At 47.5% G+C, this 16013-nt stretch overlaps 1 protein-coding gene across 2 annotated transcripts; it reads left to right on the top strand.

The window, feature by feature from the left end:
• Positions 1-5183: 5183 nt before the first annotated feature.
• Positions 5184-15748, top strand: RDM1 (RAD52 motif containing 1). 2 transcript variants are annotated; one of them, XM_047758826.1, is made up of 7 exons: positions 5184-5637; positions 6005-6184; positions 8365-8487; positions 8861-9029; positions 9947-10045; positions 12677-12762; positions 15507-15748. In XM_047758826.1, the coding sequence occupies exons 1-7, from the start codon at positions 5542-5544 to the stop codon at positions 15591-15593; spliced, it is 840 nt and encodes a 279-aa protein (XP_047614782.1). In that variant the 5' UTR covers positions 5184-5541; the 3' UTR covers positions 15594-15748. The 2 variants fall into 2 exon arrangements, with proteins under 2 accessions (XP_047614782.1, XP_047614783.1); XM_047758827.1 differs by lacking the exon at positions 12677-12762 and having other exon boundaries at positions 5186-5637.
• Positions 15749-16013: the final 265 nt, after the last annotated feature.

The raw sequence follows: 16013 nt of genomic DNA, 5'->3' as shown, positions 1-16013 counted from the left end.
TCCTCCACCCCTTGGGGTCCACGGACCTTGGACCCACAGCTTTCATGGCCCAAGGGCTCTGGGGCCCCCAGCACAGACCAGCTGGCCCTTGGGCATCAGGAGAGTCCTCAGTCAAAGCGGAAGCAGCACGCTTCTGGGCCCCCTTCGAGGAGGCGGTGCAGGAGGCCTGACAGGAGGCTTGTCCTTGGGCACAGAGAGGCCCCTCGCTCAGAGACTCTAGGGAGGGGGTGGCCGAGCCTCTGAGGTGCTGCCGGCCAGAGCAAAGAGCTTTTGTGGTTTGGGCACTAATGATAATGTGGCCTCACTGGCACCCACAGGCTGTTGAGGCCGAGAGCCCGGGGATGTGGTGGGGGCTGCTGAGAGATGGGGCTGCGCTTTCAAACTAGGATTCTCTAAACACTTGCTAAGTGTCGATGGAGAGAAACAGATGCTCTGTTAATAAAATCTGTGTGTATATTCCTTTATGTTAAAAATGAGGGATTTATTGCATGTATTTGTTACACTTTTTTTTTTTTTTTTTTTACTGAACCATTCAGACAATCTATGGGGAGGCATAGTGAACTGTTGAAATATTAGACAATAAAATAAATCTCTCCTTCCGGGTAAGCAGCCTTCCCCTGGTGTGATTTGGCTTTGCGATTTCAGCTGACTGCAGCTGCCGACTTCAGGGAAGCCCGTCAGCGTGGCCAGCTGGTTTAGAGTTGGTGCCGTGCCTGTGGCCGCACCTTCTGACTTACATGTTTGTAGAGATACTCAGAAGAGGGAGTTCCTGTTGTGGTGCATTGGAAACAAACCCAACTAGTATCCATGAGGATGCCAGTTCGATCCCTGGCCTCGCTCAGTGGGTTGGGGATCCGGTGTGGCCGTGAGCTATGGTGTAGGTCACAGATATGGTTCAGATCTGGCATTGCTGTGGCTGCGGTGTAGGCCGGTGGCTACAGCTCCAAATTGACCCCTAGCCTAGGAACTTCCATATGCCCCAGGTGCGGCCCTAAAAAAGAAAAAAAAAAAAAAAAACCAAAGAAACAAAGTAAAGAAATACTCAGAAAAATTGTTTGTGGCTGATGAATAGTATTTTAAAATTTGTACCCAAGGGCATTGCCCACTCAGGCCATCTTGTCTCATTATTTTTTATTTTTTTATTTTTTTATTTTTATGTTTTGTCTTTTTGCCATTTCTTGGGCTGCTCCCTCGGGATATGGAGGTTCCCAGGCTAGGGGTCCAATCGGAGCTGTAGCCACCGGCCCACGCCGCAGCCACAGCCACAGCAACGCGGGATCCGAGCCACGTCTGCAACCTACACCACAGCTCATGGCAATGCCGGATCGTTAAACCACTGCGCAAGGCAGGGATTGACCCCGAAACCTCATGGTTCCTAGTCGGATTCGTTAACCACTGCACCACGATGGGAACTCCTTTTTTTTTTTTTTTTTTTTCATCTTGTCTCTTTTGTAAGGAGTCACTTGTAGAAAACTGAGTTAACCAGCACCACCTTTATGGTCAATGCCAAGGGTCTACCCTAGGCAACTGCCATGCTGGCCTTCCTCTTAACCTGGCTCTACCAAGAGGCGTTTGGGTTATATTCAGAAATCATGAGTGCTGGTTTAAGCTAAAGGTAAGTATAACCCCTCAAATTGGAAAAGATGGGAAGGCAAAACCATACCATTAGACAATCAGCCCTACAGTCAGAACCTCCAGGATGGTGTAGGAAAATTTACTTCTTTTACTTTTTTTGTCCTTTTTAGGGCTATACCCGCAGCATATGGAAGTTACCAGGCCAGGGGTTGAATCGGAGCTACAGCTGCCAGCTATGCCACAGCCAGAGCAACGCTAGATCCGAGCCACTTCTAAACCACAACTCACGGCAACTTTGGATCCTTAACCCACTGAGTGAGGCCAGGGATTGAACTTGCATCCTTCATGGATCCTAGTCAGGTTTGTTAACTGCTGAGCCATGATGGCAACTCCCAGAAACTATCTTTTTATGGATTTCATACTAGACTGTTGACAGCTTTAATGAGTTACACTTTAATTTGTGTGTTTAAAACTCATGAAAACATGGTTAAGTCAAAGGATTGTGGTCATTTCCCGTACAGAGTCCAGAAAGCTAATTTTTTTTTTTTTTTGTCTTTTGAGGGCCACCTCTGCAGCATATGGAGGTTCCCAGGCTAGGGGTCGAATTGGAGCTGTTGCTGCCAGCCTACACCAGAGCCACAGCTACACGAGATCTGAGCTGTGTCTGCGACCTACACCGAAGCTCATGGCAATGCCAGATCCTTAACCCACTGAGCAAGGCCAGGGATCGAACCTGCAACCTCATGGTTCCTAGTCAGATTCATTTCCGCTGCACCACCAAGGGAACTCCCAATAGTTCACATTAAAAAAAATAATAATAATCCTGGCATTCCCGTTGTGGCGCAGTGGTTAACAAATCCGACTAGGAACCATGAGGTTGCAGCTTCGATCCCTGGCCTCGCTCAGTGGGTTAAGGATCCGGCGTTGCCATGAGCTGTGGTGTGGGTCGCAGACGTGGCTCGGATCCCTGTTGCTGTGGCTCTGGCGTAGGCCAGCGGCTACAGCTCCAAGTAGACCCCAGCCTGGGAACATCCATATGCCGCAGGAGCAGCCTTAGAAAAGGCAAAAAGACAAAAAAAAAAAGATCCTTCACAGGAATGTGTCCTAAGTAAATAATCAAGTATATGGACAAAGTTTTTGAACATAAAATTTTTCACAATATTATTTATAATAATGAAATTAGACATAGCCTAAGTAGTCAACAATGCAGGAATGGTTAAACCGAGCTGTGTCCATTAAATGGAATATTATATAGTCATTAAAATTATATTTTTGTAACTTTTTTAATGCTATAGGAAAATGCGGCATTTCTGCAGTGGAAAAAAACAAACTAGTTACAAAATTGTATGATGCCAGGTATATAAGAATGTATATCATATACATACAGGCATCACAGGGGGAAAAGCTGTTCCTGGTGGTTTCTTCTGGGTTGTGATATCATCAGTATTTTTTCTATTTTATACATTTCTGCATTTTTCAAGTTTTCTACAATGGCTATGTATAATAATACAGAAAAACACAGGTTATTAAAAAATTCTTCTGATGAACTGATAATTAGAATGTACTTGGGTATTAGAAATAGGTGGGAACCATACCACGGTGCTCATCTTCTATAACTTTTATGCAGTACATGCTCTTCTGATAATAATTTTACATTCCTGTTTGTTTTACGCATATTACAACACTTTAACAAAAGGTAATATCGTGATCAGATCACTGTTTCATAACCCAAACGAACACTGGTTTGACATCTAGGTTTTCCTATTTCCTCCTAGAAGATTGAAAGTTAATCTTTTTTGGAGTTCCCGTCGTGGCGCAGTGGTTAACGAATCCGACTAGGAACCATCAGGGTGCAGGTTCGGTCCCTGCCCTTGCTCAGTGGGTTAACGATCCAGCGTTGCTGTGAGCTGTGGTGTAGGTTGCAGACGTGGCTCGGGTCCCGCATTGCTGTGGCTCTGGCGTAGCCTGGCAGCTACAGCTCCGATTCAACCCCTAGGAACCTCCATATGCCGCGGGAGCGGCCCAAGAAATAGCAAAAAGACCAAAAAAATAATAAATAAATAAATAAAATTAAATTTTAAAAAAAGTTACTCTTTTGAAGTAAGGCGTACTGCATACACACATTACGTGCATGTTTTCTAAAAAAGTAATTCTAACTTACAGTTTTCCTACATAAGGAAAAAAATGGAGTTATGATAGTTCAAAAACAGTCTAGGAGTTGCCGCTGTGGCGCAGTGGAAAGGAATCTGACTAGGAGCCACGAGGTTTCGGGTTTGATCCCTGGCCTTGCTCAGTGGGATAAGGATCTGGCATTGCTGTGGCTGTGGCATAGGCTGGAAGCTGTAGCTCCGATTGGACCCCTAGCCTGGGCACCTCCGTATGACTCGCCGTCCTAAAAAGCAAAAAAACAAAAACAAACAAACAAACAAACAAAAAAAACCTGCAGCAGGCAGATTCACCATTAAGTAATAAACAGGAAAATGGAAGCGGCGGTTGACATAGATTGCCACCATGGCCAGTAGCTTGGCCAACATGATGAAGACACAGTGATTCCAAGTCCCATCACCAGCTTGCTCCTTGTGTTCCATTCTGTGGCAAGATAAAAAGGAGATGGATTCGTTGTAGAAGCACTGAGGTTCATTCATGGCTGTGAACTGGGGCTGTGAAATGACAGGGGTCGACATGGGGGCAGCAGCCATGGGCAGTCCGGAGTGTTGGGCAGTGACCAGGCCCCAGCACTAAGGCGCGGACCCAGGAGTCGGGTTCTTGTGGTTGTTGATCAGATCGCAGTCATGCCAGGGGCAACTGTACGTGTCACTTGGGCAGGTCCCGGACCCCGCGGGTAGGAGAGGGCCAAAGGCCCGGGCGGCTGCAGCAACTTCCCTCCTGAGGCTCGGTCACCTGGTTGGTTGGGGAGGCCGGGAGCGCGGTGCCTCCTGCTGGCTGGCGGGCAGGCGCACCCGCCCACAGCTGGAGAATCGCGCGCACATACACGCGCACTCGCAGCCACAAAGCCCACTGCAAGCGTAGCAACGCACTCCCGAGTGTGCCCTTGGGCAGCGGCCGCTGGCTCTGCGCCCAGGGGACACCTTCCGTCCCCTGCACGGGGTCCGGAAAGCAAAATTTTTAAAGTTCAGTAAATTTTTTTTTAAAATTAGAGTTGATTTACAATGTGTCAGTTTCTGCTGTATAGCAAAGTGACCCAGTCATAGGCACATACATATATATGTTCTTTTTCTCATATTCTCTTCCATCATGTTCTATCACAAGCGATTGAATATAGTTCCCTGCTCTATACAGCAGGACTTCATTGCTTATTCATTCTAAATGTAATATTTTGCATCTTCTATTGTGGATAGTAGCTAGTAATGTGGTCTTCTCTGGGAGTCTGAAGATGAAGCCAGCCAGCTGCTATAAAGTTTTTTTTTTTTTTTTTTTTTGCCCTTTAGGGCCGTAGCTGGGGGAATGGAAGTTCCCGGGTGAGGGGACTAATCGGAGCTACAGCTGCCAGCCACAGCCACAGCCACGCCAGATCCCAGCGGTGTCTGCGACCTACACCACCGTGCATGGCAACGCCTGGGTCCTTAACCCACTGAGCAAGGCCAGGGATCGAATCCTCAACCTCGTGGTTCCGGGTCAGCTGCATTTCCTCTGTGCCACAATGAGAACCCCTGCTATAAAGATTTGATCCTGTAAACTCGCCCTTTGGAGTCTACCCTGAAAATACACTTGAAGAGAAGCACTAAACTCCAAGACCTCGGGATGGTGGGCCTGCAGGTGATACACTGGAGGCAGAGGCCCTCCCAGACTGGAAGGAGCAAAGAAGAGGTCCGAGCACCGCCCTCTCCTCCCCCAGACTCAAAATGGCCACGCCCCTCTCGCTCGCCTCTTTAAAAAAGGCGCGGGAGCGCCTTGCGCAGGCGCAGTGCAGCGTGCTTTGAGCTGCGCACGCGCGGTGAGCGGAGAATGGCGGCGTTGATTCCTTTTGAGGTTCCCACCGGCAGTGACAAAACCTTGCTTGTGTGGGAGCTGAGCTCTGGACCCACGGCCGAGGACTTGCAAGTGAGCCGGGCTGGGGTGGAGGGAGGGAGGGATGGAGGAGGTCGCCCCCGCCCCAATAACTGGGACCCGGGGAGTCCCGCCTCAGCGCTCGGGCGCCCGTAGTCTCTGCTGGGAGGAATCTGAGCAGTTTGCTCGCCCCCAGAGAGTTGAGAGATAGCTCCCGACGGCCGGCACACTGCCTACTAGTATATTCGTTCGAAGCTTCGGATTTCAGAAGCAGACTCGTTCATGAAATGAGAAGCGTTTGGAGTTGCAGGCTCCCTCCGGTTGCCTGTGGTGAGGGGCTGGGGGAACCTAAGGCAATGTGTAGTTGTGTTTGCTGTGCGTGTTCTTTCCTGCACTTACTTAGCGTGGGACCACCCCACAGCATTTTCTGTTGACAGTCTTCTCCCAGTTTGGCCTTGTGTATTCGGTCCGAGTCTTCCCAAACGCTGTGGTGGCCGGTCCCGGGTTCTATGCCATCGTCAGGTTTTATTCAGCAAGGGATGCCCACAGAGCCCAGAAGGCATGCGACGGGAAGCAGCTTTTCCAGAACTCTCCAGTGAAGGTGGGTCCAAATGTGGAATTCCTCGGTCCACTGGGAGGAAGTGCTGACTTTAAAAATAACAGGCCAGCATTCGTACAGCCCTCTGGATTCCAGAATGCTTTCAGGTGCACTGCTCCACTGATTCCCCCTGGTTCCCCGTTTCTTTCTTTAAATTATTTTTAAATGTTTCTAGGGCTGCGCCCAGAGCATATGGAAGTTTCTAGGCTAGGGGTTGCATCGGAGATAGAGGTGCGGGCCCAGGCCACAGCCCCAGCAACTGCCAGATCCCAGCCGTGTCTTGGACCTATACCAGAGCTCAGGATCCTAATCTCCTTAAGCGAGGCCAGGGATGGAAGCCGAAACCTCATGGATCCTAGTCAGTTTGTTAACCGCTGAGCCACGAAAGGAGCTCCCTCTTTTATGTTTTAAGATGGAGAAACTTGAGGAGTTCCTGTCATGGCGCAGTGGTTGACGAATCCAACTAGGAACCATGAGGTTGCGGGTTCGATCCCTGCCCTTGGTCAGTGGGTAAAGGATCTGGTGTTGCCGTTAGCTGTGGTGTAGGCCGCAGATGCGGCTCGGATCCCCAGTTGCTGTGGCTGTGGCGTAGGCCAGTGGCTACAGCTCCGATTAGACCCCTAGCCTGGGAACCTCCATATGCCTCAGGAGCGGCCCTAGAAATCGCAAAAAGACAAAAACAAACGAAAAAAAAGATGGAGAAACTTGAATTCAGGATGGTTTAGTGACTTAGGGTTCATGATAATAAATGGGGAAGCTCGAGGTCAAACCCAAACTTCCTGCTGTTAAACCCCATGTGATTTTATCTGCCCCTTCATTTAAGACATTTTCACAAGTCTTGCTTATGTTTGCTTTTATGCGTGTGATCTTGATAAACCCCTCTGTCACTTATAACATAAATGATATGCTATCATCATCACCACCATTGCTCTCAAACTGCCTATTCAGAACTCCCTTCAGTGGAATTCTCCTGTGGCGCCGTAGGTTAAGGATCCGGCATTGTCACTGCAGTGGCTTGGGTCACTTGGCTCCACCCCTGGCCCGGGAACTTCCATATGTCACAGGCAAGGCCAAAACAAAAAAAAAAGTTTAGATACTCAGAACTCCCTTCACTTCCTGGAAAATGGTTCAAATATGCTTTTTTTTTTTTTGTCTTTTTGCTATTTCTTGGGCCGCTCCCATGGCATATGGAGGTTCCCAGGCTAGGGGTCGAATCGGAGCTGTAGCCGCCAGCTACGCCAGAGCCACAGTAACGTGGGATCTGAGCCGCATCTGCGACCTACACCACAGCTCATGGCAATGCAGGATCCTTAACCCACTGAGCAAGGCCAGGGATCGAACCTGTAACCTCATGGTTCCTAGTCGGATTCGTCAACCACTGAGCCACCACGGGAACTCCTGGTTCAACTATTCCTGAATGCATTGTAGAAACCTTATTCCGTATAAACATGCCATGCAGTTTTACTTCCCCAGATCCCCAGAATTACATTTCATTATGTGCCTCTATTCAGCCACCATTCCTTTCTCAGGGACTATTTCAGTTCCTCTGTATAGGTGAGAGAGGCTTACGTGTCTCAAACTCTTGGCTTTCTAGTTGATGTCTTCATAAGCTTTCTCTGACTGGCTTCTGGATCTGGCTCCTTCCTACTGACCTTGCTGCCATTTCTTACGCCTATGTCTTTCCTCACTGATTTAACCCTGATGCAGTCGGAGAGCTTTCCTCAGATGTGACTCAAGGACCCTGGAAATGATGCAGAGAAGTACTGACTTAGAAATAATAACATTTAATTAGGGCTTACTTGAATTCATGACTTAAAATGTTGTCCCATTTAATCTTCACTACCACTCTATGCAATTGGGATTGATAATTCTCGGGTGTATCCAAAATAAGTGTTGGAGTTCCTGTCGTGGCCCAGTGGTTAACAAACCCAACTAGAATCCATGAGGACGTGGGTTTGATCCCTGGCCTTGCTGAGTGGGTTAAAGATCCGGCGTTGCCGTGAACTGTGGTGTAGGTCACAGATGTGGCTCGGATCCTGTGTTGCTGTGGCTGTGGCTGGCAGCTGTAGCCTGGGAACTTCCATATGCTGCGGGTGTGGCCCTAAAAAGACCAAAACAAAAACAAAACCAGAAAAAGTAAGTCTCTGTGTCAGGTTGTGATATTTTAGGTCTCATGTCTTTAGGTTCGCCTTGGCACCAGACGTGAGGCAGTTCAAGAAAACGCCCTTGCCCTAAACAGCTCCAAATGCCAACAGGTGGCAAATTACTACTTTGGTTTCAATGGATGGTCAAAAAGGATTATCAAGGTAAACTTGACAGATTTTCTTTGACGCACCAGACTCCTTGTAATGTTGAAATCCTGGACTTTAGAGAGAAGACTAGAACTGGGCTGTGGGGAGGAGATGAGAGGCCCTCAAGGGAAAGCATCGGAGCACCGGCCTGCCTCCTAGCATGAGTGATGATCTCAATGACTTGGATGGTGGTGTCCATTATTTCCTCCGGTGTTTGTATGGTATATAATCAAAAAAAGTTGTCCCTATGTAGTAATTCATTTGCAAGTCTTGCTTGGTTTTGAAGCTGTAGGGCCTCTCAACGATTAACTGGGATTGCTGGAATGTAGTTTTTATTTCTAACGACAACATAGTTGGAAGTCTAGCCTTTAATTCCAAATCCTAACAGCTTCAGGATCTTTCCGACCTTGAAGAAAGGGAAAATGAAGATATTGTGGCACCAGTTGAGAAGCACAGCCTGAAGTTCTTCTGTGCTTTAGAGGTGGTGTTGCCATCCTATGAGTGCAGAAGTACTGGAGTTGGCATGGCTGAGGAACCTGTGGATAAGCTAGAGGAAGGTCTGTTTTCCTCTATGTATGGAGGGCTGGGAGGGGGTGGGGATTTCTCTTTTTCCCTCTCTTTCTAAAACATCTTTTCAGATACATCATCACCCTTGATAAGCAAATAAAGCCCTGGGCAGAGTTTTCCTGCCTTGCAAGATAGGCCGTACCTGACAGAACCTTGAACTTTAGAAATTTAGAGCTGACTGCCTGCCAAGAAGCTTAGGAGGAGGGAAAAAAATGTTTTTTCCCATTTTTGGTAAATTAACGTGCTTCATGTAAAATAGTCCTTCAAATACAGGTCTCTGTGACCTTTAGTTATCCCGACAAAATCATCATCTAAAGATTTCCATAATTCCTGTGTACATGTGTAGTCCTTGGCCTCCTCTAGAAGGGCCTGAATGGAAAAAGTCCACTGCAGATCTGTAGAAAGGGTATTCCAGTCGGTACTGAGTTTCTCCCTAGAATGTGTGGCACTGGGGCTTCAGGATGTAAGTCAGAGGCAGGGCTGTTAGTGAATGGAGTGGAGGAGGCGCCCCCATCCCCCTGAGTGGGGGATGCTTGCGGAGAGGCTGGATCATCTGCACTAGCACCAAATCTGTCTCGTTGTGCTGAATCCAGCCCTTTATGCCCAGGAGAGCAGGGCTCGTGGGACTGTAGCTTCTGCTTGTCCATTTGAAATCTGTGAGTAATGTGAGATGTGTGCCACGTTCTTGGCTTGCATCTCCCATCTAGTACTTCAGGAACTTCCAGAATAGATGTGAGCGATGAAAATGTGCCCTGAGAGGATATGCCTAACCATACCCTTGAGTTGTGCCTGCTCTTAATCAGATAATGACGCAAGAGTCACAGGTGCTTTTTTATTTTTAAATATGTAACAGAGAAATTGTCACCCAGATAGGCACTTTACATCCGCTTGTTTTGGTTGGATTTAGGGCCCTCATCCCTCCTTCTGAAAAGGAAGAGAACCCAGAAGCTTGCTCTTCAGAAGGCTATGACAGATGCGTTCCGGAAACTGCTGATTGTGGTTTTAGGTAAGACTTTTTTTTTTTTTTTTGTCTTTTTGCTATTTCTTTGGGCCGCTCCCACGGCATATGGAGGTTCCCAGGCTAGGGATCAAATCAGAGCTGTAGCTGCCGGCCTAAGCCAGAGCCACAGCAAAGCGGGATCCGAGCCGTGTCTGCAACCTACACCACAGCTCAACGCAACGCTGGATCGTTAACCCACTGAACAAGGGCAGGGATCGAACCCGTAACCTCATGGTTCCTAGTCGGATTCGTTAACCACTGCGCCAGGACGGGAACTCCAGGTAAGACTTTTTGGATGGTCCTTGAAGTACTTCAGTTTGACCGAGCAAATAAACTTATTTGAAAAGTAAATTGGGTGAAAATAATGGTTGCGTAAAACACTACCTATTCTTTCATTGGCCAGATGCTTTTACAGCAGTGGTCTCAAATTTGTTGCTTGTGGCATTTGTAAGAAAAATGACAGCAGATATTACCGTGTCCAGTGTTTAGATGTAGAATGACTTGCCTCACTCAGTTCATACAGAAAGGATTTGATCCAGTTCTTCTTTCTCAGTTGCTTGCTCATCACATGGAATAGTATAGTGATCATAAGCCTTGGACACCTATGTTTGAGTCCTGTCTTTGTCCTTAGATTTTTTTTTTTCAATTAAAAAAAAAATCTTTTTTTTTTTTTGGTGTCTTTTTTTGTCTTTTCTAGGGCCGCACCTGCGGCATATGGAGGTTCCCAGGCTAGGGGTCTAATTGGAGTTGTAGCGGCAGGCTGACGCCAGAGCCACAGCAACGCGGGATCCAAGCCGCATCTGTAACCTACACCACAGCTCACGGCAACGCCGGATCGTTAACCCACTGAGCAAGGCCAGGGATCGAATTCGCAACCTCATGGTTCCTAGTCGGATTCCTTAACCACTGAGCCACGACGGGAACTCCTAAATTTTAAATTTTTTTTATGAAAGCGTAGTTGATTTACAATGTTGTGCCAATTCTTAGATTTTTTAAAAATGCAATTTTAGGTTTTCTAGCCAGAGAGACTTGAAGGTATTTAATATCTCTATGCTGCAATTTCTTTATCTACAAAATAGAGTTAGTAATTTAGCTTACCTCTTGGGGGATATTGTAAGAGTCAATGAGATGATGAATGTAAAAAGCTTAAAACTATGCCTGGATGATGGTAAACAGACGATGGATAGATGTATATTTTAGGGCTGCAACTGTGGCACATGGAGGTTCCCAGGCCAGGGGTCAAATCGGAGCTAACGCTGCCGGCCTACACCACAGCCACAGCAACATGGGATCCAGCCCACATCTGCGACCTACACCACAGCTCATGGCAATGCTGGATCCTTGACCCCCTGAGCTCATACCCACGTCCTCATGGGTACTAGTCGGGTGTGCTGTGCCACACTGGGAACTGCCAAAATGTATTGACGATTATTATTATCATTGATGTTTTCCCATTGACGCGTTCATTAGATTATGTTTTTGGAATCCCTTTAGTTTCAGTTTTCATTCCTGATACATTGGGCGAGTATGATTCTTCCGTGCTAATCAGTTACCCTTGGGTGAGCCTGGAAAGTGGTCATGCTGTTGAATAGTGTTGACTGTGTTCAAAACAGTGGGAGACTATCACAGGCTGTGCCCAAAGGAAACGTGATGATTGGTAGATTCTCAGAACAGAACTGCTCCCCTGATTCACAGCCCTGGAGGCTGAGAGACTGAGAAACCCTAGCGAAGTTGTCAGAGACCTCATTTGCTTGTAATGGTGTTGAGCGTGGATTGGTCTCAGTCTTCCAGCCTGGGCACTCATTCCAGTGAAGGTTGACTTCCCTGGTCATCAGGCAGAAGCTTCATCAGCTGGCAACTCTGAGTAACAACCTTTAAGAACCAGATGAAACGCCTGGGTTGTTTGCCTATTCCTCATATGCTAAGGTACTTCCTTGTATGAGCTTAAAACTCCTTAGACCAAAAAGCCTTGTGTCTGTAGTTTGCCTTGAGGGAAGCTGTATTTTCCAAAAGGCGCATGAGCCAGTTTCTGCCTGTAGAGTGTTCAAACGTTGCCTCGGTCTCTCCAAAGCTGTGTTCATTGTATCTGGTGAGATTTGATCCCAAGGAGTAGACACTTGCCTTGCTTCTAATAGGAAGTAGCTATTATAGTCTAGGAGTTCCCTGGTGGCCTAGAGGTTAAGGACTCAGCATTGTCATTGCTGTGGCTCGGGTTTGATTCCTGACCTGGGCATTTCTATGTGCTACAGGTGCAGCCAAAAAAAAAAAAAAAAAAATAATAATAATAATGTAGCCCAATGGTATCTATCCCAGGTTTGCACTCACTTTGACCCCTACTTAATGCCTTACTATGTAGTCATATTAGGATGGAACATTTTTGTTCTCACAGCTTTTACTTCCTTTGTCATTATTCCTTAGTTCTTATTTCTAAGATCATACAGGTTTTTGAAGCAGGGTGGATACATCTTACATATGTTTTCATAAACAGTTGTGACAAAAACTGAAGTGTTGCACTTCAGTTGCCATTTTTTACTTTTTGAAATCAAAAGAATGTCTACTGATTGAGTGCTACTATTGTATACAGGAAGTTTTAAAAGAAGAAGATTTCTGCATTGATCCTTGTTAACTTTCTTTCAGAAAGTGGTAAAATAGCTGTGGTGTATAGACCCTGTGACGAGGTCACAGATGCTAGAACCGAAGAGGAACTTCAGGATTTAATTCAAGTATGTGGAGACAAAAACTCAAGGGGTATAGAGCCAGTGTAGCCATAATTGAGAACAACCAGCAGGATTCGGAAGACTCTGGCATGACGACTCAGCTCTGTCATCCCTAGGAAAGCATGAAACTCTGAAACTGCTTTTGAGGCAGGAGGAAGTTTCTGGGGCTTTTCCTGAAGTCCTGAGCCTTGGCTCTGACCCCTTATTTGAAATTTGGAGAGTGGGACTGAGGGCCTGGAGAGGACTTCTGCAGTCGGGGACACAGGAGAAGACACAGGCCTTTTAGAACTGCCGCAAACAGAATCCTAGGGATTTGGGAACAGAGGAACTATGGCCTTCAGCGGGGTTATACTGCAGGGTTTGAAAAGTATTAATGCCTTTCAAATAAGGTGTACTACCTGGATCTTAGTAACTTCTGTGTATCGTGTGTGAAATATTTTGCTGAAGAACCTTTCTGAGAGCCAGTTATGGATGCCCTAAAGTAGAGCTTAAATTGTCAAAGTAATGTCTAAAAGAAAACATTAATGTATTACATATAGATTTTTTTTTTTATGGCCGCACCCACAGCATATGGAAGTTCCCAGGCTAGGGGTTTCATGGACGCTATAGTCACCACAGCAACACAGGATCTGAGCCCTGTCTGTGACCTGCACCACAGCTCGTGGCAACGCCAGATCCTTAACCCAGCGAGCAAGGCCAGATTTGAAACTGCATCCTCATGGATCCTAGTCGGGTTCCTTACTGCCGAACCACGACAGGAACTCCTGGGATTTATTTTTTAAAGGAGCAAAAAGTGTGTTTCATAGCCTTGAGAACTTAATTTGCAACTAGGTTTCTGATTATTTAACTCACCCCAGTGTTGCCAAGTTGTTTTTTGTCTTTTGCCTTTTCTAGGGCCGCTTCCCGCGGCACATGGAGGTTCCCAGGCTAGGGGTCGAATCGGAGCTGCAGCCACCGGTCTAGGCCAGAGCCACAGCAACGTGGGATCCGAGCCGCATCTGCGACCCACACCACAGCTCACGGCAACGCCTGATCCCTAACTCACTGAGCAAGGGCAGGGATCGAACCCGCAACCCCATGGTTCCTAGTCGGATTCGTTAAGCACTGCTCCATGATGGGAACTCCGCCAAGCTTGTTTTGAAGGGAGGAAAGTAGAGAAAGAAAAGGTGGCTATGTTCTGAAAAATGTACATAGGAAAGATTTCCCATGCAGAATAATTAATTCAGTTTTAATCAAATCAGTCAAGGAACTGTCAAACATATCCAGTTTGGGCTTTAAGAATGTAAAATGTGAGAGGAAAGGATTCAGTATTGATGCTAAAGATTTCCGAAACCTGATTTTAATAGCAGATCCATTCCTAAATGAGGCCAATCAATTCCACTTAAAAACCATTTTGAGGGAGTTCCCATCGTGGTGCAGTGGTTTACGAATCCGACTAGGAACCATGAGGTTGCGGGTTCGATCCCTGCCCTTGCTCAGTGGATTAACGATCCGGCGTTGCCGTGAGCTGTGGTGTAGGTTGCAGACACGGCTCGGATCCCGAATTGCTGTGGCTGTGGTGTAGGCCGGTGGCTACAGCTCCAATTGGACCCCTAGCCTGGGAACCTCCATATGCCGCGGGAGCGGCCCAAGAAATAGCTAAAAAGACAAAAAAAAAAAAAAACCATTTTGAGTGTGGAGTTCCTGCTGTGGCTCAGCAGTAACGAACCTGACGAGCATCCATGGGATGTGGGTTCCACCCCTGGCTTGCGCAGTGGATAAGGATCTGGAATTGCCATGAGCTGTGGTGTAGGTCGCAGCTGTGGCTCGGATCTGGCATTGCAATGGCTGTGGTGTAGGCTGGCAGCTACAGTTCTGATTAGACCCCTAGCCTGGGAACTTCCATCTGCTGCGAGTGCAGCCCTAAAACAATACAAAACAAAACAAAAACAAAACCATTGTGTGCTAGACAGCAGGAAGAAGGTGACACTCCTCTCTCGGAGTTTAGCTGTTAGACGTTGCACCAGACAATTAAAAAGGACGAAACTTAAATTGATTATTAAAAGGGCTATGAAGGAAGTAACCTGGGTGCTAGTTACCGCTTTTCCAGAAACTTACTTATCGTGCCGACTTAACATCTTAAGTGTCTTCATGTGTGCACACACAGTAGCCCTCGGAATAGCGGCATTGTAAGTTTTTTCTAGGTTAATGGCTGGGTTGAGACAAGTGGATGGGGAAGTTTTCCCAGGCTAATAATGTAAAGGGCCATTCACTTGGTTTTAGACTCTTTCCCAGAATGAATTGTCCAGCCCCCAAAACCCTCTTAGAGAAATTTGGGCATCATCACTGATTCAGTGGCACCCCCTAATAATACACTGGTGAATTAGGGAGGTCCCGTGGTGGCGCAGGGGAAACATCCGACTAGGAACCGTGAGGTTGCGGGTTCCATCCGTGGTCTCACTCAGTGGATTAAAGCTCCGGCGTTGCCATGAGCTGTGGTGTAGGTCGCAAACATGGCTTGGATCCCACGTTGCTGTAGCTATGGCGTAGGCTGGCAGCTACAGCTCTGATTGGACCCCCTAGCCTGGGAACCTCCATATGCCCTTGGTATGACCCTAAAAAGCAATAAAATAAAATAAAATAAATAAAATACAGTTGTGAATTGATAATCACACATGGATACTGAGTTTAGGGGACATGGCATCATTGTAGAATAAGTAACTGTAAGGTGTGTTCCCCTCCTGCTCCCCTAACTGGTGCTCATTTTGCAGGTCAACTACTTCTCTTGGAAGCAGTGTGGCCAAGGGGAGGAAGACTGTCTCTCCGATTTCAGCTTTGAGGAGGAAGAGTTGAAATGACCAGAACTGGACTTGCGTTTTTGAGTTTCCTGGAATGCCAGGCCCCCCTGTGGCTCTCTTGGGAAGCTCTGCACCTTCCCTCCCGCCACCCCTGGGCCTCTGGAGTCCGGCGCCACTCGTGTCTGGCGCCCAAATACCGCCCAGTTGTGGGGGGTGGCGGGTGGGGGTGGGGCGGATGGGAGGGGTGGCACCGCGGGGCGGGGTGGGGCAAGGGGTTGGGGAGAGGGCTGGGCGGGAGGTAATTGTTGCCTTTGCAAGGGGCGGGTCCTGGTGTCCCTGGGAGAAATGCTCACTCCTGAGGCGCAGATTGGTTGGTTCCCCACCTGAACCTAATCAAGGGGGTGGAGCTAAAGGGACGTAGCCAAAGGGAACCGAACTAAGGGGGCGGGGCTGGGGGGCGTGTCAATGGAGGGCGGGGCT

This window comes from Phacochoerus africanus, chromosome 14 (genome assembly GCF_016906955.1).
Source record: "Phacochoerus africanus isolate WHEZ1 chromosome 14, ROS_Pafr_v1, whole genome shotgun sequence".
Classification (NCBI taxonomy): Eukaryota; Metazoa; Chordata; class Mammalia; order Artiodactyla; family Suidae; genus Phacochoerus; species Phacochoerus africanus.
Note: the sequence above shows the minus strand (reverse complement) of the source record. Positions and strands in the feature narration are given on the sequence as shown.

Bases quoted from the DNA above. Each gene is read 5' to 3' on its own strand.
- RDM1 (XM_047758826.1), top strand. From the start codon at position 5,542: ATGGCGGCGTTGATTCCTTTTGAGGTTCCCACCGGCAGTGACAAAACC. The intron at 5,638-6,004 runs GTGAGCCGGGCT...ACCACCCCACAG, and splicing joins CCACGGCCGAGGACTTGCAA to CATTTTCTGTTGACAGTCTT. The intron at 8,488-8,860 runs GTAAACTTGACA...AAATCCTAACAG, and splicing joins GGTCAAAAAGGATTATCAAG to CTTCAGGATCTTTCCGACCT.